Genomic DNA, 22880 nt, shown 5'->3' on the forward strand with positions numbered 1-22880 from the left:
CCATCCGGAAAGTCAATGGTTAATAACATATTCGAAAATTGGTTAGAAGTCTGTGAGATTTCATCATCAACGTCAACACTGTTGATCTTGACTCTACTATAAGAGCCTCTGTTTGAAGGTTGTGACTGGCAGACTGCTTGAAAATGCCCCAATTTCCGACAATTGTTACATTTTTTACCATGTGCTGGACAGGAAGTGTCATTACCAATATGAAATTTGGAGCCACAACGGAAACACTGTTTTGAATATTTAGCCCCTTTTATCTTTGGCTGTTTGCTCAGTTTGTTACGAATGGCACAAACAGCTTCATTCTCACTGATAAGATCAACAGTGCTATTCTGATTGGCTAAAACTTTGGAAGTGTTTATGGACCTTTCAATCCCTTTAGCTAAAACCATAACTTCTTCCAAAGTTGGATTACAACATGACAGAAGTCTTTCTTGAATCTTTTTGTGAAAGCAATGAAACACAAACTGATCCCGAATATAAACATCAGTATTTGAACCAAATTCACATTTAGCTGCTAAAACCCTCAAGTTTGCTATATACTCCTCAATTGACTCATCACTCATTTTTTTGCGCATAGCAAAATTAAATCTTTCAAGTATTACATTTGAGTCCCCAGAGTAATGTTTTGCCATACGTTCCTTCGCTTCAATATAGCAGTTCCATAGTACGTCGCCTCCACCAGGAGATGAAATAGCTGGTAAGTTGTCAAATATTCTTTGAGCTGCAATACCTAAATGGTTAAATAATAAAGCTTTCTTCCTATTAGAGGAAAATTCCATAGCATCAATGGCTGCCAAATAGTTTTCGAAAATGCGGATCCATTCAGCCCATTTAATGTCAGGTTTACCTGCTTTTTGTAGGAAAACTGGTGGTTGTACAATATTTTGATTAGATGCCATAATAAATTTGGGCAAGTACACAAATGTATTCTTCTTTGAATAAAGCAGGAATTGACACAACAGTACAGGTAAATTTCAATGTTTTAATAAGCGCGTTGAAATGAAGCAACGCAACGCGATGAAGAAAAGTAAACAACAGTAACCAGGGCAACTCTGGAGAGCCACGAAGAAAGTGCACACAAAATGAAGAATCCGTCTTCAAATTGACGCTAGAAGGATAAGTGTAATCAAGGCAACGTCATAAGGAAACACATGCGGAGCACGAGGATGCCGTTGCTAAGGCAACTTAGAAACGCTGCTGGGTAGCGCGTGAAGAGCGCGAGGAATCCTTCACCAAGGCAACTTAAGAAGCGCTGCTGCGTAGCACGTGAAGAGCACGAGGAATCCGTATCCCAGGCAACTATAGGCCTAACGGTAGCGTAGCACATAAGGCCTGTCCAATTAAGGCAAATTAAAAAAATTGCCCCTCCTACTCACACCTTCCAGCGCAGCCAATCACCTTACGATTCTCTTCTTCACGAAACTCTTCTTTTCAGAAAGCAGAACAGTGCCGGAACTGAGCACACCTAAAGACAGCAGCTCACCGATGGGTGCCTTCTTTGAGGAAGCTCCTTGTACCCCACTCCTGGTACCAAATATTTTGCAGGAAGTTCGCCAATAAACAAAGAGTCAAGTTTCAGGATACATGCCGGTGAGTTTATTAACACAAAAGGGACACACGCACGTAGCTGCTTCTCCGTCCTGGAATAACGGCCAACTGCAAACCGAGCCACCGGCACTCCAGAACCCAGATACACAACCAATGGAACAAGGATTCCATTGGGGCCACGTGCGTGGAACACAAACAATAACTAAAACAGTACAATACTATATGGAAAGTAAATTACATATTACAATAGAAAGTAGATTATATATTACAAAGCAGCAACAAAAAGAAGGAAGATTAGTGTTCTATTCTGAGTTTATTGTTGCTGCTGCTGTGTATGACGGCAATATAGGAAATAGAGCATAATACTGGCCTCCATGCTTTGACATAAAATCAAGCACAATAAACTAAGTAGTGAATAGTCAGCAGACACACACTCTTGAGACAAAAGCACTTAGCCCACTGGGCAGCAGCTGGAAGCTGGTGTCATCTCTATTTGAAGTCAGCAGAGCCTTGTGTTATAAGCACAAGATTAGTAAACAGAAAAGGGAAATGCCACACTGGAAAACTACCAACATGATGTTACTCAATGTCTGTAAATACTGTATTGTAATTTATGTTGTAATAGGTATTAGGATTAAGTAAATTTGTTGTTTATAAATTATGATGTAGAATGGTATGTTCCTGCCTACCTTAGAATGTTGGCATTGGGCTGGTTTGGAGTTTGCCATAGAATGTTGGGACTGTTAGGGCATTGTTCTGTGAGGAGTCTTGAAATAAACTGGTCATCCCACTTGCTCTCTGTGGCCTTCACAGATTTATTTATAACAGAAATTGTTGGCGACGAGGATGGGATCTACTTAGAAGAGGCTGTGCAGGGGCAGCTGGACTCCTCACCCCTGGGCTAGCGTGTACCTTCTGCGCTGGGCTGTCGACTTACCTGTGGTGCTGTGCGGGGTGCTCTGGCGATTACATGAAGCATTCCTCTGGCCTTTGTAGTTGGCAGGGTGCTGACATTTATGCCTTTCCTTCGCCTATCCGGTCGGTGTGGAACCAAGGGTCATCCAGTCCCACCTGACTCCTGGCGGCGTGGCACGGGTGTTTACCAGCGCTCCGTGTCCCAGGAGGTATAGCTGCAGAAAGGCGGAATGTGGGTTTACTAACGGCGATCGTGGAGATCGTAGGGCTTCCTGGATAGCAGCTTCCTCAACCGCCTTTGCTCCTGTGCGGCGAAGAAAGCAGCGGTGACGTGACGTGTGAGGGAGAAGAGTTCCCTGGCACAGTTTCCTGAGACAGCAGCTCCTTTGCCAGTCTGTTTCCATGTGGGGCTGCAGCAGCGGTGACGCCGCAAGCGGAAGGCGGTCCCTGGGCGGAGTCGGAGGTGAACGCGCCCCCAGGGATTTTGGCCTGCCTTCGTCTCTGTTAGGACGACGGCAGAGGCGACGCGGAGTGGAGGAGGCGGCCCCTGGGCGATTAAAGTTGGTAACACGCCCCAGTAATTACAGGCAGCAAAGAGCGTGTTTTTTTTCATATAAGTGGTCGGTTGAAGACCACATCAGAATATACGAGTGTTGGACAAGTCTTCTCTTCCGCAGGTTAGAAAAACAAAAAAAAAAAATTTTGACTTATCCGGCTGTATTCTCGATTGTGAACAGTTCTTGGACAAACACAAGAGTGATAAATGTTTGTGCGGGCATCAGTATGTGATGTTTTATTGAAGTTGGAATTCAGTGTAAGTACTGCTGTATACTAGGGTACTCAACAATTTTTGGTGGAAGAGTGCTGCAAAGTAATATATTTGGCTTTTGTCCATAAAGTACAATTCTATTGTGAAAAATTGTGAATGCAAGTTGTCCTTTGGATTGTTCATTGTATTTCTGGTTATCATGGCTGCAGCCAGCATGTCACAACCTCCTCCTTTCCTGAATGAAGTTGGGGAACCCAGTTTGCTCTGGAAGGACTGGAGGAGATTGTTTGAGTCATATTTGATTGCAATTGGTGTGGAGAAATTCTCTCCACTAAGGAAGCAACACATCTTATTGCACAATTTGGGCATACATGGAAGGAAGGTCTATGATAGTTTAACAGAACTGGGAGAAGAGGACGAAGAGGAGGAAGCGGAAGAGTTAGACGTATATGAAATGACACTCAAAAAGTTAGAGGGTCACTTTGGAGAAAGAGTGAATGTGGTCCTTGAGAGGCACAAATTATTTAGTAGAGTACAGGGTAGAGATGAGAAGGTGTCCAGTTACATAGCTAGTCTCAAAGGTCTTGTTGCGACTTGTGATTTTGGGGGTCTAGAGGACTCTCTAATCAGAGATCAGTTAGTAAGGTGCACCAACAATAGTAAAGTGCAGGAGAAATTGTTAATTTTAAGTCCCTCATTAAAGAAAGCTATTGAGATAGCCAAAGGCATTGAACACAAAGCAGAGTGTATCAGATTAATGAAGAGTGCCACAATAACTGATGAAGTAAAAGAGGTCAGAACTGTTCCTAATAAAGAGTGCATGGGACCTAATGAGGAGGAGGAAATTAAAACCCAAGAAATCTCAATAAAGAAGAATGCTGTAGGAAACACCAAAAGTAGATGCTACAGATGTGGGAATGTTAGGCATTTGGCTAACAGCCCCGACTGCCCTGCTCGCAATTGTATATGTAGGAAATGCGGAGCCAAAGGGCACTATGCGAGGGTATGTAGGGGAGAGAGGAATGAACATAATGGCAGGAAAGGAGTGCACAAGGTGTAGGATTTCCAAGAACCCCACAGCAAAATTGTACTGCAGGTTAAAGGAAGTGTGGAGAGTACGTGTAAAAATACCATGTATCCCACTTGTGATATAACTTTAAATGGTGAACAAGTAAGAGTATATGCAGATTCATGTTCCTCCTTCACCTTCATAAATTACAGTATTTATGAGAGCAAGTTCAAAGGTAAAGGATACAGTTTACAATCTGCAGACATATCCCCTGGGGGGTATAATAGTGATCCCATACCATTGAAAGGGATGATGATTATGCATATAACTTTTAAAGGCAGATCGACCACCTGAAAAGTTTACTTCACCAACAAGGGTTCTAATTTGTTGGGATGGGAACATCAACGTGAGTTAGGCATACGCCTGGACCCTAACAGGGAAGAACCAGTGTTATTGGTAGGAAGTCCAGAGAGTGAGCATGCCATATGCAAAGAGTTCCCTGGCATCTTCGAAGATAAGTTGGGCCGTTTGGTTAATTATCAGCATAAGATTATAGTGAAGGAGGGGGCAGTTCCTGTTTCGCACAAGGCCAGGCCTGTACCGCTTTTGATGCAGGAACCCCTTAAACAAGAGTTGCATCGTTTAGAACAGTTGGGGGTCATTGAGCCGATTGAAAGTGCTCTTTGGTTAGCACCTATTGTTGTTACTTGGAAGTCTGGAGGAAGGGGTATACGTGCCTGCGTGGATTTGAGGGATCTTAATGGCAACATTTGGGTGGAAAGATTTCCATTACCTAGAATCAACGAAATGTTGAGTACTTTGGGTCCTGCAAAAAATTTCTGTGTCATAGATCTATCCTCTGCGTACCATCAAGTGGAGCTACACCCCTCCTCACGTTCCCTCACTTCATTCATCACGCCGTTTGGAGCTTTTCGGTACTGCCGGATGCCGTTTGGTCTAGCATCTGCGGCAGCCGTTTTCCAACGGATTATGCAAAATATTCTGGAAGGGGTGGAACATAGTTTCTGTTTCCAAGACAATGGGGGTCATTCCGACCCTGGCGGTTGACTACCGCCAGGGCCGGGGACCGCGGATGCACCGCCAACAGGCTGGCGGTGCATCCATGGGCATTCTGACCGCGGCGGTACAGCCGCGGTCAGAAACGGGAAACCGGCGGTATCCCGCCGGTTTCCCGCTGCCCTAGGGAATCCTCCATGGCGGCGCTGCAGGCAGCGCCGCCATGGGGATTCCGACCCCCTTAACGCCACCCTGGTTCTGGCGGTTTTGACCGCCAGAACCTGGCTGGCGGTAACGGGTGTTGTGGGGCCCCTGGTGGCCCCTGCAGTGCCCATGCCAATGGCATGGGCACTGCAGGGGCCCCCTAACAGGGCCCCACCAAGATTTTCAGTGTCTGCCAAGCAGACACTGAAAATCACGACGGGTGCAACTGCACCCGTCGCACCCCTTCCACTCCGCCCGCTCCATTCGGAGCCGGCATCCTCATGGAAGGGGGTTTCCCGCTGGGCTGGCGGTCGCCCGCCAGCCCAGCGGGAAACTCATAATTACTGCGGCGGTCTTTTGACCGCGCAGCGGTATTCTGACGGCGGGACTTTGGCGGGCGGCCTCTGCCGCCCACCAAAGTCAGAATGACCCCCAATGTCTTGGTCTACGGAAACAGCAGGGCTGAACATGATGACACCTTGAGACAAGTGTTCAATGTCTTAAGCAAAGCAGGAATGACAATTAAGAAGGAGAAATGTCAAATTGGTATGGCTTCGGTAGAGTTCCTTGGGCATAAGATCACCCAGGAGGGTATTCAACCTAAGCATGACCTGGTTAAGGCTGTGGAAGAAGCGATAGCTCCTACTAGTAAACCCGAACTCAGATCCTTCTTGGGTTTGGCTGAGTACATGGCAAAATTTGTATGGAATTTTGCCATGGTCACGGCCCCTATGAGGGCACTCTTAAAGAAGGATGCACCGTTTTTATGGAATAGTGATTGCCAACGAGCATTCAATGATATTAAGGAAGCTATCATTCATTCTCCGCATTTAGGAACATTCGACCCGAAATTTAAAACTTTTGTGACCACTGATGCGAGTGGCCAAGGTCTAGGGGCAATGTTGTCACAGAAAATTGTGGCCTTTGCTTCGAGAGCGTTGAATGAAGCAGAAGGTAATTACTCGACTGTTGAAAGGGAAACGTTAGCCTGTTATTGGGCCATAACCCACTTCAAATTTTTCCTATGGGGTCTACCCTTCACGATCAAGACAGATCATAAACCCTTAGTCAATATTTTTACTACACTAGGCAGGGAGCGTGCTACCCCACGCATAGCCAAGTGGATGTTGGGTCTAGAAGGTTAAAACTTTAATGTCGTGTATGTGCCTGGTAACAAAAATACTATTGCCGACTATTTGTCCAGATCTACGAGACTTAATTCGTTAAGGGACGGCAGTCAAGCACAAGAATCACAGATATATGAACCCATATTGTGGATAGACTTAGCTAGTCTTACGAAAGAGGAGTGGGTGGAAGAAACGGAAAAGGATCAGATGCTACGATTACTCAAAGAGAGAATTGTCAGAGGGTGGCCAAACAAAATAAGGGATGTGGAGGAAGACCTTACGGGCTATTGGAATGTCAGACTTGAGCTACATATCTCCAACAATCTAGTGATGAGGGGCAAAAGAATCGTTCCTCCCTGTAAACTATGGGGTAAATTGGTGGAACTAGCCCATGAAGGTCATCTGGGACGCAGACTCACCAAAAATAAACTACGTGCCACATATTGGTTTCCACAGATTGATAGTGAAGTGGAGAATGTCGTGCGAGAATGTCTGGCGTGTGCAATGAGTGACAAAACCCATTTAACACGTAAGGCCCCACTGTCGCCTGTGAGCATACCAGCGAAGCCTTGGGACAAACTTGGGCTTGACATTCTAGGTCCTAATGAGTATCTGGGGAACAGGGTGCATTACATCTTTGTGCTGATAGACTATCATTCACATTGGACAATGCTTAAGATTGCGAAGCAGATATCTACTGTAGATGCTATCAACTTCCTAACAGAGGCATTTATGAAAGAAGGTATTCCCAGCACCTTAGTAACCGACAATGGGGTGCAGTTCACTTCCGACAAAATGAGAGAGTTCCTTCAGAACTGGGGAGTCCAACATTGCAGGACTGCTCTATACAATCCTAAGGCCAATGGGTTGGTGGAAAGAATTAATAGGATGTTCAAGGAGTGTATTCAAAGAGCTAGAGCCTCAGGGTTGGCATGTGAAACTGCATTGAATCAGATGTGGCCGTACCATACCACTCCAAACACAGACACAGGATTATCACCTTTCCTGTCTCTGAAAGGAAGGCAACCGGGTACTAAATTAAACCCAAATTGGTTACTGGGGGGTGAGCGTGTGTATGTACCAAAAGAAGTGACTGCAGAGTGCTTCTGCCGCAAACAAGAGAAGTATAAGAACTGGTATAATAATAAATTTGGAACCACAAATAAGACATGGCAGGTGGGGCACATCGTGCACAAAGTGGTTGTAGTAAATTTTCAGAACCCATTAAGATTAAAAATGTATATCGGAATGTGGTTAAGTGGAGGATGGAAGAATTTGGAGCATGGACCGGATTGTACATCATCAAGGGTCTGTTGACAGGGAAGAAGGTGATCCAGTTACCACGGACAACGCTGAGCATACTGCAAGAGCACAGAGGGAAAGATGGAGACCTCGAACCAGGAAAGTACCCGTGTGGCACAAGGACTTTGTATTCACTTCGTAAGGGAAAGAGATATGTTATAAGCACAAGATTAGTAAACAGAAAAGGGAAATGCCACACTGGAAAACTACCAACATGATGTTACTCAATGTAAATACTGTATTATAATTTATGTTGTAATAGGTATTAGAATTAAGTAAATTAGTTGTTTACAAATTATGATGTAGAATGGTATGTTCCTGCCTACCTTAGAATGTTGGCATTGGGCTGGCTTGGAGTTTGCCATAGAATGTTGGGACTGTTAGGGCATTGTTCTGTGAGGAGTCTTGAAATAAACTGGTCATCCCACTTGCTCTGTGTGGCCTTCACAGATTTATTTATAACACCTTGTGATTGGTGGATACTCTTATGGCTATTTCTCGTGTTTATGGGAAATGTAATTTTTGGTTTACTGTTCATTTATCGGTGGCTGTGGTTTTGCAGTAAAGAAAGAAGTAAAATAATCTGAGCTTCTGTTCCTGCCATAGATTTGAAAATTTTTAACGGGTCCGCCGGGTTTTTCTTTTATTGTTCAAAAGCTTGTCTTGTTATTTAACTAAGCTACTGTAGTCTTTCTTCTTTGTCAATAGTTTGCTAGCCTAATACGTTTCGTGAGGCATCTGTGGCTCTCGTCCTTCTTCAGTTTTTGGGTAAATTTTGCATTCACTCTCCATGAATGCGATTCCGAAGTGTTGCTAAGCTGCGGTGACGCGGCACGCAGGGCCGTACTCCTAGCGCGGGGCAGGCCGGGATATTTAAGGTGTCCCGCGCGCGGCCCGTGATGGTTCCTGCAGCCGGGCGCCACAGCGCGACCTTGGTGCTCGTGAGGCACCGCGCGCGGGGGGCTGCCTGGGCCGCTCTTCTGTTACTCGGGGCTGGGCTGTTGTTGCCCACCTGGGCAGTGTTGCCACTTCTGCTGCTTGCCGGCGGCGCTTGGTGCCTGCACAGTGGGCCTCCGGGGCTGTTCCTACTCCCGGAACCCCCGCCCAAACCTTGTGCAAACGGCGGCCCTTCCCCCTCTCCTCGCGCCATGCTTATGGGCAGCTATCTAGGCCACCCCGAGGGAGGCGCTGAGGGAGCCCGGGGTCAGCAGCACCGTTTGCGAGAGGCTTTACACAGGCCGAACCCCGCCGTACCAAGCCCGCAGAGGAGGCTTAGTTACGGGTAAGGGTGATGGCACTTTTGGGGGGAGAGGAAAGGTCCTTTATTCGCAGTTTGTGCTTGTGCCATATAATTCGCTAAACTCCAGGCGAGTAGGATCGTGTAGTGACCATAATGAAAGCGGAGGAATCCCGTGGCAGAACGAATGCCCCTTAACCCTGAGTTTTCAAGCACGATGGGGACGAGTGGTTTTGGATGTTGATGCCATTGAAGTAAAGGAAGGCGAACATGGCTGAGGATCCCATTGAAGCGAATGGGGGTGGGGGCGGCATTTTTGCTTGTTTGCAGGGCAGGAGGTGAGCCGTGGGTGATGTACGTTGAAAGGTTTGTAGTGCTGTGCATGGAAGAGCGTAGCAGTGGTTGACTAGATGAAGACATCCACGTGAGGACACAGTCCGGTTAGGCAAAATATCTCAAAAGGTGTTGGTTGGCAGCACTATTCGTAGGACACAATCTAATCGCCGAATGAGCCGTTAAAATGCCGCTCTCCTTGTTTAGGGGAACGGGGTTAAAAACTGGTAATTCTGTTGGGTTACAGTGCGATGAAAATGAAAAGAGAAGGCATTCACTATTCCAGAGTATCTATAAGCTACTGTACTGAAACGTACAGTTGCGATTTCAATAAAGCTATTGAACCTACACTGCGGAGGGCTGGTATTTTCCATTGGAAGTCATAGGCGTGTATGTACTCAGTACTTGCTAATTTAAGCACTGATTTGGCGGGGCTCTTAATTTCGGTGGAAAGTAAAGTTTTGGATTGGAGAGTATGCGGTGAGGTTCCACGCGGCTGTTATGGTGTTAGAGCGAATAGTTCAAGGGTGGTGTTAGAGGGCGACAACACCGAGGTGCGTTTGGCATCTTGTGTGCTGTATGGAATAGTGAGGTGTTGCAGGTCCCATTATGTCACTTAGACTGTTGAACGGTCGTCACACCACTAGCTATTCTAATCCGTGCCGCTAGGATAACGCAGCTGTCCTACAGCGTATGCCCATCTAGCCTATAAACAGTGCTGAAGACTGTATACCCAAAAGGATTTTTGGGTCCAGAACTCATGGTGGAACCTAAACTAGTGGACTGAAACAGTGTCCGGGGCTCGTGCATAAAAAAACACTAAAACACTTTCTGTACCCCCCAAATTCTCTAAAGAATCGGAGGCAAAGATGTATTCGGACCACTCAAGGTTTAAGAGATCTTTGATCTGAATCTAATGATGTCCAAAGCTGAGTAGTAGATGCCGCTCTCGCTGTGGATGTGATGGTTGTATGCTTGATTTCTTGATGTTTACGAATGATTATGATGATGATGCTGTCATATATAATGCTCACCTACGGGTAAGAGGGCTCAATCGTGCATAGATGTACGTGCTCCGTTTTTCTTTTGTGACCTCACAATCAAAGTCCTGCATCACATCATATTTACCTAGCAACATATTTCTTCGAATGACGAACACGTTTATGGGGGGGTGGGGTAGATAGTGGGCAGATCAGCATGCCAGGGTGAACATGAAGAACACCTTACCTATAACATATGCCAGGTTAGATGCTCCTAGCCATTTCTTTGTATTACAGACCTTAAAATTGGTAAAGTACATTGTTAATGAATGGTACATATTTATTCAAATATCGCACAGCTGGAGAGTGTCAAAGGACATGTGACGTTGACTTAACTCGTAAAATTGTCACTGGTTATCTTTAACCTCTGGCTACATTGGATTTTGCTCTGCTTTACAAATGGTTGTATTGACTCTCGATTGCTTGGCTAGTCTCGGAGTTTTCTCCTGGTTTCCCCGGCATCTGACAGTTCATGTCTTTGAATGACCTTGCTTGGTTGCCCAGTACCTATTCTTTACTTTCCAGAGAGCCCTCAAGCATGAACCGCTTTGCTCTGACCCCTCGACGGCGGTATCCTATTCAACAGACGCAGTATGCAATGACTGGGGCAATGCCCACGGTACGCTGGGATGGCTACCAACGCAAGAACGTGTTAACTGCAAAAAACTCAACAGTTGTGCACAGTCCTGTTACAGTGAAGATTGCTCCACCAGACAGCAAGATTGCCCGCTCTCCCATGTAAGTGTAAAGCGTATATTTGCTATTTTTGTGCAGACAGCTGAATCTTTCCGATAAACATCAATGATTTGTAGCTGACATACTGCAGGTATCCTTGCATTGGATGTGAAACTTTTGATTAAAGTTACTTATACACTTGTGGAGTTACCTACATATTTGGCTTCATGCAAGCATCCTGTGCTGCAAGTAAGGAGGTACAGTTTTAGCTGTACTTGCTCCAGATGATTTCTTATAGACTTTAATTTGAAATAAAACAATTGATGGTACAGATGGTAATCATTTGTTGGAGTGTTGTGCATTTAAAGTCTGATATGCAACTCAAAGCTTGTTTAGATCTAAATTGAAATAAATTGCTGCATGTTTTGTACAATTATCTAGCGTTTCTTCCTATAACCTATTTTCCATAACTTAATGTTTTAAAGTTGATTTTGTTTTGTAGTTGGGAGCAAGGAAGAATGTTAATGCCAGAAATGTTAAGTTGTTCGTCTCATTGATAATTTTTGTCTCTGCAGCTTTAACCATTTGACTTCTCCTGTACTTAAATCCGTGACAAACGTCTCACCAGACCCATGTGCAAGAGAGACTGTGCTTAATGCCCTAAAAGCAAGTCGAAAGAGGGTTGTGGAAGAGGACATAACACATTTAGATGGCCAGGAAAACAAACGGAGGTAAACTGGAATTACCTTATGGGAAATGGGGGATCTTAGATACGGTGCCCTCATTTTCGGAAGCCTTTATAGCTATTAATAATCAGTTTTCATTGATCTACTAAGCTAAGCCAGTCTTGCTGCTGTGACCCTTACATGTTTTTAATATGGCAAAACTTTCTAATCACACCTGTTGTGTTATAATTTAATAAATGAAGAAGTGATCGTTGGTGCATTTTGCATTCAGTTCTGCTTTTAATTTGGCTTGTGTGCTTCCTTACTGAAGATGCCTACTGGCATTGCTTATATGGATTGTGTTCTACCATGGCTCACGTGAACTGTATTCTACCATGATCTTGGTGCACTTAAAGTGCTTGGATTTTTGGTGTGATGAAATAGATTGTCTTCAGAGTTGTCGATTGTGTGTAATGTGTATGTATTCAGGTTAATTTACCCGTTGCGCTGTGATAATTGCCAAGATTCCAGTTCTGGAATCCAGTTTCCAACTGATGGCAGTTGGAGATGGGATGTGGGTTTTAGAGGATGTGTGTTGGTGGGCTCCTTATTTAGATGAAATTAAAAAGTTAATTCCAACTTGTCATAATAAATTGTCGACGAGGAAAAAAACTCACTTATTGTATACAAAGTCCACTGTGTAGCTCTCGTTAAACTTGGCATCCTAGTGAGTCTATTTGGGGCTTTGGATAGCCGGTTCTGGCATTCTATGTGCAAATTCGCTCAGCAAATCCTGTTGGTCACTGGAGCTGTGCTGAACAAGTGAGGGGTTGCGATGGCTGCACAGTGGCACCAGCGATGAGGTCTGCACTTGAGTAGATGAAGTGGTGATGCACTGGGAATCCGGTACCTATGTTGATTGTTTGGTGTTTCATTTCAACATGCTCAGTTGAGCTTTTTGAAGATGTCACTGCGTTGCAGGTTTCTGATGTTTAGGTGGGCATCTCTGGTTAGCATTGGGTATGCTAGAGCTGTGGTTCAGCCACCCTGCAACGTCTCAATGAATCACATTTGTCTCCAGTTTTGCTTCAGTTTCCTGATTTTGCAGTTCTGTGTTCAACAGCCTCCTAGAATGGCATGTCCATAGGATGTAAATTACGCGAGGCATCCACAATGTGATACTGCTTTGTTTCATGAGCACATCTTCACGGGTCTCAATGTTTCTGACGGCTACCTCGGTTAGGAGGTCTTCTGTATGTTTAACAATTTATTTTGTGATGAATGTCCGCTTTGTGCTTCTTCTACCTTTTTTTTTTTTTTTTTTTTTTTTTTTTTTTTTTTGGAGTGGGGTTTAGTGTTTGTACTGTAATTTCCAGTTGCACGTTTTCAGCCTGCATAGCACATGCTCATTGGCCATCATATGGTTCTGCATGTTTACAAAGAATTAGGTTTTATGCGTATTCCTGATATTTCAAAGAGGAAATAAGTATACTACTATTTTATCTGTTAAAATTGTGTTCCGTTATAATGCGTAATAATTTACCTTAAGCCTGTATCAGTAACCAGTCCTTATAATGGCTTCTGTTGGGGCAATGCAACATTCACGCCACTTTCTAGCTAATCCAGGTAAACCTGTAGTCCGATGGGCAGTGGTTTGGGGTTTTCGAAATCTGTTGTAGTCATGGATGCCGTCAACTCTTTACCAGTAAGAAAATCAGCATTGGTATTTAATTGATTAGGATCTGAGGGCCATAAGGTTTTCGACCATCTATCGGTCTTACAGCCTCCACCTGTTAGTGAGGTGAGGGTTGCAGATGACTGGAATGTATTAAATTGTACATCGAAGAAAATTCAAGAGCATTTGTTATGTTGCAGTAATCCGACGTTAGAAACTATTAAGATTGCTACAGGTATAGAAAGGTCTGAGTCAGTCGGAATGGTAGCTGGTAATTAGGAGGGTATTTATGTATGTGCTTTGAAGAAGAGTGGTGCTGTTTTTTGTTTCACGTCGCACTGTTGTATTTTACAGGTGTGGATTCTTTACTCTTGAGCAATTTTTTTCTAGTTGTCCTGCACAAGGGAAAAAAGTGCAATTAAAATGGGACATTTGTGTGCACATTAAATAATTCAGTTCCTGTAAAAGTTAATGGCATACTCAAAGCTGAAGGATTGCTAATCAGTAAAGAACTCACAAAGTGGTGCTGACTGTGGATGTTGTGAGCGAGAGGTTAGTGACTGCAGGTAACAAGGGTCCTTTTTGCTAAGTGCCGATTGGTGGTTTGGTGTGAGAATTATGGCAGTTTCTGGTTCACCAGTCACCATGCTTTCAGAGGTCACTTTAAAAAAGTTGTGGTCGGATACCAAATTGAATACACCTGATAATAGAGCTATGGCTTATAGTGATTCTGAAATCGAAACTCTTGGTTACTTTTAAAGATGCGTTACATTTTTCTGAGAAATATTTTGCTGCTAACAGCAGTGAGATTATGGGATGGGTGGAACAAGGAAAACTGGGTATTGTTTTGAAACCTCCTGTGTTGGTTGAGAGGGAATCCAATGAGTTGGATTTGAATCTTAAGTTCAGAAGTTTTGTGCTACAAGATGGGCACAGTAAAAGGTTTCGAGCAGGAGATTATTTTGAAAGATGGAGCAGTTCCTGTGGTCTATAAAGTAAGAGACTCCCCTTTAAGTGTGGAAGGTGAGTTTAGAAGACTTTAAGTATTGTTTCTAAAATTTAGTCTGTGCATGCATGAGTGGGCGAGTGCCATAGCCATCACAAAGAAAAAAGGGGATGACATCCGATCATGCACAGATTTAAGGCAGCTAAATATAATCATATTGATTGTCACCCTTTGCCCAAAATTCAGGAACTGCTGTCTACTACTGTAATCAACATTTTTTTTTTTTTTTTTTTTCTTTTCGTAAAATAGACTAAAGGGCTGATTATCATCAAGTTCCTTCAGAAAAGTCTGTTACCGACCACATTCATTGTTTCTTTTGGAGCTTTAAAATATTTTAGATTACCATTAGGGCTGGCTTCAGCAGCTAGCATATTTCAAAAGTTAATGTACTGTTTATTCAAGGATGAGTCCAAAGTGGTTGCCATCTTTGCGAATTCAGTTAACTAGCATAATTTAGTTCTTGACGGTGGTGTGTGGGTTCCCCCTCCCTCCCCTCTTCCTAAGGAATGACTGTCTCGTTGGATAAGCCTGTTCTAAACTACCACAGTTGATTTATTTAGGCCGCAGGATTTCTTTTACTGGAATTGAATCTAATCTTTTAGAAGCCTTTAATGTTCCTAGGCCCAAAGACCAGGATGTGTTCTAATAATTTATTAGTCTTCTTAAATATTATTCAAGATTTGTAGAGGGCTGTGCCAATCATGGAGCAACTTAAAATAAATGCTAAGGAAGAATGGAAAATTTGAGTGGGATCACAAAGAAGAGCTAGTCTTCCTTGACATAAGACAATTTTGTTGAAGGTTCCCGCTTTAAAAACGCGCAGTTCTGGATTGAAATGCATTGTCACGGAGTGCTGTTGGGTTGCTGCTCTTATGTTAAAAGGGTGTAGAACACACTGTTGCATTTGCGTCCAATTATTTGAAGTAGGTGGAAAGGAGTGGGTGGGGGTTGGGGGGGGGGGGGGAAGGTGTCGCATCAACTTCTTTGCAACGCTTGAGAACTTTGTCCTCATTACAAAAGTGCAACTTCAAAATGCAGAATCCCCGGCTGTGCGAATTGTAGGGCTGACTGTTGCATTTACATGTGAAGACCAGTAAAGAGGAGTGTGGTGGTGTTTGAGGATGAGTGTTGTGGCTGTGATTGAACATTGTCTGGGTAGCTTTGACGAAAGAGTGGTTGTTGGCATGTGAGTAGGATAAGCCTACTACAAAAGTTTTGGAGTACATACAAAAGGGTTGGCCACAACTGAAAGGGGAGCTTTTTAATTATGCTCATGTGGCCGATGAATTATCCATGGAATCTGGGGTGCTGTTAAGATTCAATACGTTTGTTCCACTTACACACACTCACTCTTACTTTGGTGGCCAGCCATGGATGTAGACGTTATGATGGAGACTTGTAAAGAACACATTCTCTCCAGTAAGCATTGGAAGTTAAAGAACACCTTTTATTATTGGTGCCGTTCCCACAAAAGCTTGCGCTGAATTTTTGTAGGACCCATTAATGCAGTGGGCCAGGAATTAAGTTTCATGATTGTTGCCTGTGACTGTTTCCCTAAATGGAAATATTACAAAATTGTGGAGGAAATTGGCTCTTGCACAGCCATTAAACTTCATGTCTAATAAATCTTTTTCTGTTGAGGGTTTGCCATCTGAGCAGGTCACTGACAACAGTGTATAGCTGGCTTCTGATAAAATAGAATGTTTTCTAAGAAGCAAAGAAATAAAACCTTACACTGTGGCTTTCTATAGGGCACAGGCGAATTGTGCAGTTAGAGCAAATGGAATACTTAAGGAGGGCAATCAAATGGCTTACACGAGGTTTGGATTTTGGGAAATTTGAGGGAGAAAATATGGGATTACCAAAATACCCCATGTTTAGGTACGGGAATATCATCTTTAGTTTTACTAAGAGGCAGGAATTCATTCGAATTGTGTACCAAAATGGTTGGAAGAAAAAAGAAGGGTCAGAAATGAGGCTCGTGCTGTTGATGAGGAAGTATTGCAGGGAGAAAAAGGTGAAGGTGTGTGTGTGTGTGTCCTTTTTGACATAGATATAGTCACCCCAGCTTTTTTGCCACAGGTACTAAGGTTTTTTTGACTGAAGGTGCACTGGGTTCCTGCTAACCAAGACACAAGTGCTCTTTCCCTAAAATGAGATAAACTAATCTGTGTACAAATGGCACACACTTTGGCACCCTTGTAAGTCCCTAGTAGATGGTACCCCCTGATACCCAGGCAGTAGGTACCAAAGAGGGTCCCTAAGGGCTGCAGCATATTATGCCACCCTAGGGTACCCCATACATATTGTATGCAGCCTGCCATTACAGCCTGCATGACCTGGTGTAATTAATGTATGAAAACCTGACATGGCAAAAAGTCACTATATGTAATGCACCCCTACAGCAGGCCTTTAAGCCCTAAGGCAGGGTGTGTTATATTTGATGTGAGGACATATCTGCATGAGGTGTCTAGTTCGATTACTAGTGAACAGGGAAGCCATCTTAAGGTATGTACCAGGAACTTGATATGACAAGTTACCCAGCTACATAATGGCTTCACTGAAGCCCAGTGTCATTGGTATCAAACACTTTGTCTTATTAAATTCATACTGGTGCCAGTATTGGGTTTATTGCATGCATGCAGATGGCACCTTAGAGGTGCCCCTTGAAGACCCACTAGTCCTCTAAAGTGCTGGCTGACTGGTATCGACCAGCCTGCAATCGCAGACTAGTTTCTGACACCCCAAGCCAGCACCCCCCCCCCCCCCCCCCCCCCTAACATATATTTTTTTTTTTTAAACCTTTTTGTTCCTTAAGGAGGGGAAGTGTTGAAATTACATGTATGCATTCCACGTGACTGGGTGACTTACCTGTGGTGCGGGGATAGTCATCCAGATTCCCGTTCTGGAATCCTGCTTCCAACTGAAGACCGTTGGAGATCGGATTTCAGTATTGGAAGATGTGCGTTGGTGGATTTTGGCTGAAATAAAGAAGCTCATTCTCACCTGTTCGTGATCTTTTCCTTCTTCACTGCCATAACAAGTCTCTATAACGGTTGTGATTGTTTCTCTGTTCAGTTTGTGAGATGAACTCCGTTTGTACACCTTCTATAGGCGGCATGACAGCAGTGGCAGTGGACAGTCGGCATTCGAATCCCTGGTGGCAAATGGCTCGCTTGCTTCCCTGGTACCAAAGTAAGTAAGAAGGGAAAAGCTACAGGGCCTAAACTGTTTCATATGGGATCGGGGTTTGAACTTGGAATACTAGTGGATGCTTGTGTGTTTTTTTTATTTTTTTTATTAGTTTTTTTTTTTTATTGTTGGTAGTTGCTGATGTTTTAGGCGAGGGCAAATCTATTTCAGTCTAGAGACAAATTGATTCTTCTGTACATCTTTTCGTAGTATTGCAGCATCATTCTTCAAGCTGACTTCTGAGTATTCACTTTTTTTCCCTTGTGTTATTTTTTTTTTTTTAATTTTTATATATAAAGTGAGTGGATTATCTGTGGCATTGTGGTTGGGACTAGGTAGAGAGTAGAGGGGTTCAAACATAAAGTGGGACTGATTCTTGCGTGATTGCTGAGGTATGGACTTTCAAGTGAAAGATAGGATCCATATAAGTAGGTACTTTTCCAGATGTCTGTGAGAATAGGAAATATGTCTGTAGGGGTGTTCTGAATAGTTATTGAACAGATGTTTTTTTTTTTTTTTTTTCTTTAAATCTGCGAGTAAATGGAGCACAATCTTGCTGTGGGGCACTGTTTCCACCATAGACTGTTACCGCCTTTACCTTAATTTAACAGTGTTGCCTGTAGATCGAAAGGCTCCATCAGGAGTAGCAATTGTTGATGAACAACTGTTTTTCCTTCAGTTTATTTTAAGTTGTCTCAGAGTAATAGAGAATTGTATTTGATTCAGGAAAGCAGCGTTTCAATTGGGAAGCAGTACTGTTTCTCTTAAGCATCCAATATTATCTGGATATTTAGAACCCCGTAGTTTAATGGGAAGAGATATCGGGGCTTCGGGAACCAGTCCTTTTTAGGTTTCTTTGTGAAATCTTTTGCAATATATATCTTGAAAGGGGCTTGCATCCCGCTCCCTTGCTTTTCATTGGTCCTGTGATTGCCCCTTGCTTTCCCTCCGTTTCTGTTGGCTGTAGCATAGTTTCCTGTTCTTCCTCGTTGTTTACTCTTATCAGTGTCCCAAGGCCCATGTACTGTTTACACGTGCTTTTTGGGGATCCCTTTTCCCATTCCGGCATGCCATCTGCACTACCGCCTCAAAGGCGCTCAGCCCACGGCTGTGAATATTGTCCGTCTTTTATTTAATGAACTTGTGTTGGCACGCAGTTCGCTCCATGTGTGTTGTGTTTTTGTTTGTCTTCTGAGCTATCTTTTAATTTTGTTGTCCAGCGTATTTTATTTAATGAACTTGTGTCAGCATGTATTTCAAGCATGCTTGTTTATTTTTTCGAGGCTGTCTAGACGGCCAGAGCCGTTTCCCGGTTATTTGAGCATTGCCCGTTCGGTAAGCACATTCTTCTGCCGAGTCACTCTGCCTGCCTCACCCCCTGCGGCCCGGCCCGCTGCGGTGTTGTATTTATGTGCTCCTTCAGTGTATGCACCCAGCTGTCCTGACTACTTGTCCACGTGCTGGACGGACTGCAGCACCAAAGCGAGACCCAGACTGGGAAGGCCATTTTAACTGACACTGGTCTCTACAAATTAACTGCAAGATGGGGGTGTTTTTGACAAACTCATTTGCTTTGGATGCCTTTTCTTGGCGTGGCCAGGATTTTGCTTACCCTCTCCGTGAAACGTCACAGCCCCGGCAGTACGCCTGACTTATTTATTGTGAAAAGCATATGCTAAAACATAGGCCCTTAAGGGTGAATTATATTCAGTCTGTGTTGCTTTTCTTAACGGCCCTCCCTCCCCCAGCAGCTGTCATTTACTGCCAGCCTGTTCCATTTTTTGCAAAGCGCTTTCAAAAACCTTTAAATGCGTTTTTAAAATTTTATTTGCAGCTGCAAGTAGCAACTGCCATCTTGCAATACAAATGAGGACTGCTGAGTCATACAGTGAGCATGCAATTGCATTAGGGAGTTGTGGGTGAAAAGGCACAGGCTAAGGAACCCAAATGAGCGTTGCAGCCCTCAGACTCATTAAGAGGAGACGCATGATGGAGGAGTTGTATCTGACAGCATCCAAGGGGTACAATGTGCCTAAGTTGGTGAAAGATAATGTAGGTGAAAGTAAAGTGCATTTATATCAATTGGAATGTATTGATGAGGCCAACAGAAAAACCTCGACAAGTAAATCTTTGTGGTGAATGTACGGTTTATTTGATCGTTTGGAGTCCTAAGCATATTTTATTGAGAGGTTAACTAGTTTTTACTAGACGCCAATTGTGACAAAGCTCATATTATTGCACTTGTATGTGTGTATATATGTATTTTTATTAAAGCAGAGAAGGGAATGTAGCTTGTCCCGGGTGTACTAACTTCAAAACCAGTGTTCATATTAAGTGACCTCCCAAGTGCTACTTGGAATAGGTGATGGTGCTGTCGGTGTGAGATTGCATAATATGAGAGCTGTCAACCACACACTTGGTTGTAGTGTGGAGTCTGCTCATGTGTTGTATGGCCAGTTTTGGAGCATTTGCTGGCTTCTTTGGCCTGGGTCTGTAAGGATGGTGCTTGGTTTCCTTTCATCATCTCATTTTTATCCATAGACCAGGCATACTGAAAAGGACTCTGAACTCTCAAAGCACTGATGATAACCACAGTAAGAGGTCCCGCACTTCATCAGTCGGCTCTGCGAACAACACTGGCACAGCTGGGATACAATCATCTGTGCGGAATGCAATCACTAGCTCTTATAGCTCTTCTCGTGGCCTTGTAAAGGTAATCATTGGCTTAATACTACAGTTTACTCTAGTGACTTTAATTGCATTATTTACAGTAGAACAGCAGTTCTGACATGAGACTTTACAGGTAAGCTCGCTGTGACGTCCAGCCTCTTTACTGGGGAATTCCATATGCTCCAACCCCGCGCCCTTTGAAAAAAAAACAATCGTCGGGCACCTCTTCTGCATTTCTCACACTTCTATTAAATTGGCAATGTTTAAATATATCTAGACTTATTTAAACATTGGAGTTGTTATTTTACTGTTTGCATTTTAATTCGAATACATTATAAACATACTATTCTGGTCAGGCAGGCCTTACCGACCTGTGTACATATATCTACAATGTGATTATTAGAAGTAGGGTGGAGGTTTTGAAGAGTATTTGTAGTCCCTTACCTTTTGACACGCATACTCCCAGGTTGGATTTAACTGACAAAACATGTTCATGATGGCCCATTAAAGAGCGGTTTTCTGCTGCTCATTGTTTTGAAAGGGGGAGGAGGGTGAAGAGGAGAGATAGTGGGGAGTGGAGAAACACATGCTGACCTTCTCAATGCTGCCCCGTGGTTAACAGCAGGACTGGGCTGCATTTTACTTGATTCAGCACTGTGATTAAAAAGATCTTAAATGGGCAATCATTCATTTAAAGGTGTGGAAGGAACTTGGTTGTCATGCACATTTCAACTTTAGGGACACCTTTCTTTTTAGAGACCTTTTGCAGCAAAAGTGTAAAAATATAAGGTCTCTATTATATATGTTCGATGGCATGTGTAGCTGCAGTTACACATGCTGTGCACTGTTCCTGCCATCTAGTGTTGGGCTCGGAGTGTTACAAGTTGTTTTTCTTCGAAGAAGTCTTTTAGAGTCACGGGACCGAGTGACTCCTCCCTTTCGGCTCCATTGCGCATGGGCGTCGACTCCATCTTAGATTGTTTTCCTTCCGCCATCTGGTTCGGACGTGTTCCTCTTCACTCCGTATTTCGAAACGGGAAAGTTAGCTAAGTATCATTCGTCGGTATTCTTCTCGTTCGGTACCAGGTTAGGGTATCAGCACCGACATCTAGACCGCTTCGGCGGCCCTTCGGGGCTTCCACTCTTCATCGAGGCCTGGTCGGCCCGACCACACCCGTCGTCCAAGACTGATGGACCGAACCCCCTTCCGTTTCTGTCCTAAGTGTCACGCCAAGTATTCTTATACAGACAAGCACTGGGTCTGTAACCTGTGTTTGTCGCCTGAACACAGAGAGGATACTTGTGAAGCTTGCCGAGCGTTTCGATAGAAGAAAACCTTGAGAGATCGATGCGCAAGAAGACTACAAATGGCGTCGAAGCCGAAACAAGATCTCGACGTCGAGGAGGAAGAAAGAATTTCCATCCAAGAAACGGACTCTGATGAATCCGAAGGTGAACGACCCTCGATGGTGCAACAAACTGTGTAAACCTGCCCCGTCCCAAACCCAGGGTCACACCAAAAAACTCAAGGCCACGGGGACGCCACCGCCAGCAGGCCATGGCTCAACCCACAGCAGGGAAGGTGACCAGATAACATCGGCATTGAAAGGCCAAAGAGTTGCCGAAGACTTCCGACTCAGGTCGAGATTCCAGCACCGAAAAATTTCGGCATCGAGTTGTCGAATCAAGCAAGCCCCGAAAAAGCTCCTCGGAACAGAAAAAGACAATTACATTAGGAATTTCGGTACCGAAAAAACCGGCCTCTGAGCCGAAACTAACATCATACACTGAGGAGCAAGGGCTTTCGATGCAACTCAAAGAAAGACCTAGATTTGAGCAAGATCTGGATATAGAAGAACCGGACCAAACGCAACAAAGGTTGCACATTCAGAAAGATACAGGCAAGATTCAGACTATCCCTCCACTCAAATCTAAAAGAAAACTAGCCTTTCAAGAATCAGAGATGCAACCAAAAGCCAAAGTGGTTAGAGACAAGTCACCACAACCTTCCCCACTGCACTCACCACACTTGTCACCAGTGGGAACACCGATTAATGCAGTCACCCACACATACTGGGATGACCCAAGATGATGCATGGGATCTATAAGATCCACCAATATCGTACAACAGCCCAGAGTGTTATCCAACCAAGCCTTCACCACCAGAGGACAGTACAGCATATACGCAAGTACTAGCCAGGGCAGCTACGTTCCACAACGTAACAATGCACTCTGAACCAGTGGAGGATGACTTCCTTTTCAACACTCTGGCATCCACCCACGCATCCTATCAAAGCCTGCCAATGCTACCGGGCATGCTCAAGCACGCACAACAGGTCTTCCAAGAGCCTGTAAAGGGAAGAGCTATCACGCCTAGGGTCGAAAAGAAATATAAACCACACTGACAGACCCTTTGTTTATAACGCAACAACTCACACCGGACTCCGTGGTTGTAGGGGCTGCAAGAAAAAAGGGCGAACTCACAAT

At 44.0% G+C, this 22880-nt stretch overlaps 1 protein-coding gene across 2 annotated transcripts in view; it reads left to right on the forward strand.

Moving 5' to 3' along the window:
* Window positions 1-8716: 8716 nt before the first annotated feature.
* Window positions 8717-22880, forward strand: part of LOC138286477 (nuclear envelope pore membrane protein POM 121-like) — a 114183-nt gene continuing 100019 nt past the window's right edge. The window contains exons 1-5 of one of the 2 annotated variants that reach the window (XM_069226773.1): window positions 8717-9182; window positions 11036-11248; window positions 11761-11916; window positions 17646-17726; window positions 20265-20436. In XM_069226773.1, coding sequence (XP_069082874.1) covers window positions 8800-9182; window positions 11036-11248; window positions 11761-11916; window positions 17646-17726; window positions 20265-20436 — 1005 coding nt within the window. In that variant the 5' untranslated portion in view covers window positions 8717-8799. The remainder of the gene's footprint in view (window positions 9183-11035; window positions 11249-11760; window positions 11917-17645; window positions 17727-20264; window positions 20437-22880) is intronic. The other variant, XM_069226772.1, reaches the window with a different exon arrangement.

This window comes from Pleurodeles waltl, chromosome 3_2 (assembly GCF_031143425.1).
Source record: "Pleurodeles waltl isolate 20211129_DDA chromosome 3_2, aPleWal1.hap1.20221129, whole genome shotgun sequence".
NCBI classification, from domain to species: Eukaryota; Metazoa; Chordata; class Amphibia; order Caudata; family Salamandridae; genus Pleurodeles; species Pleurodeles waltl.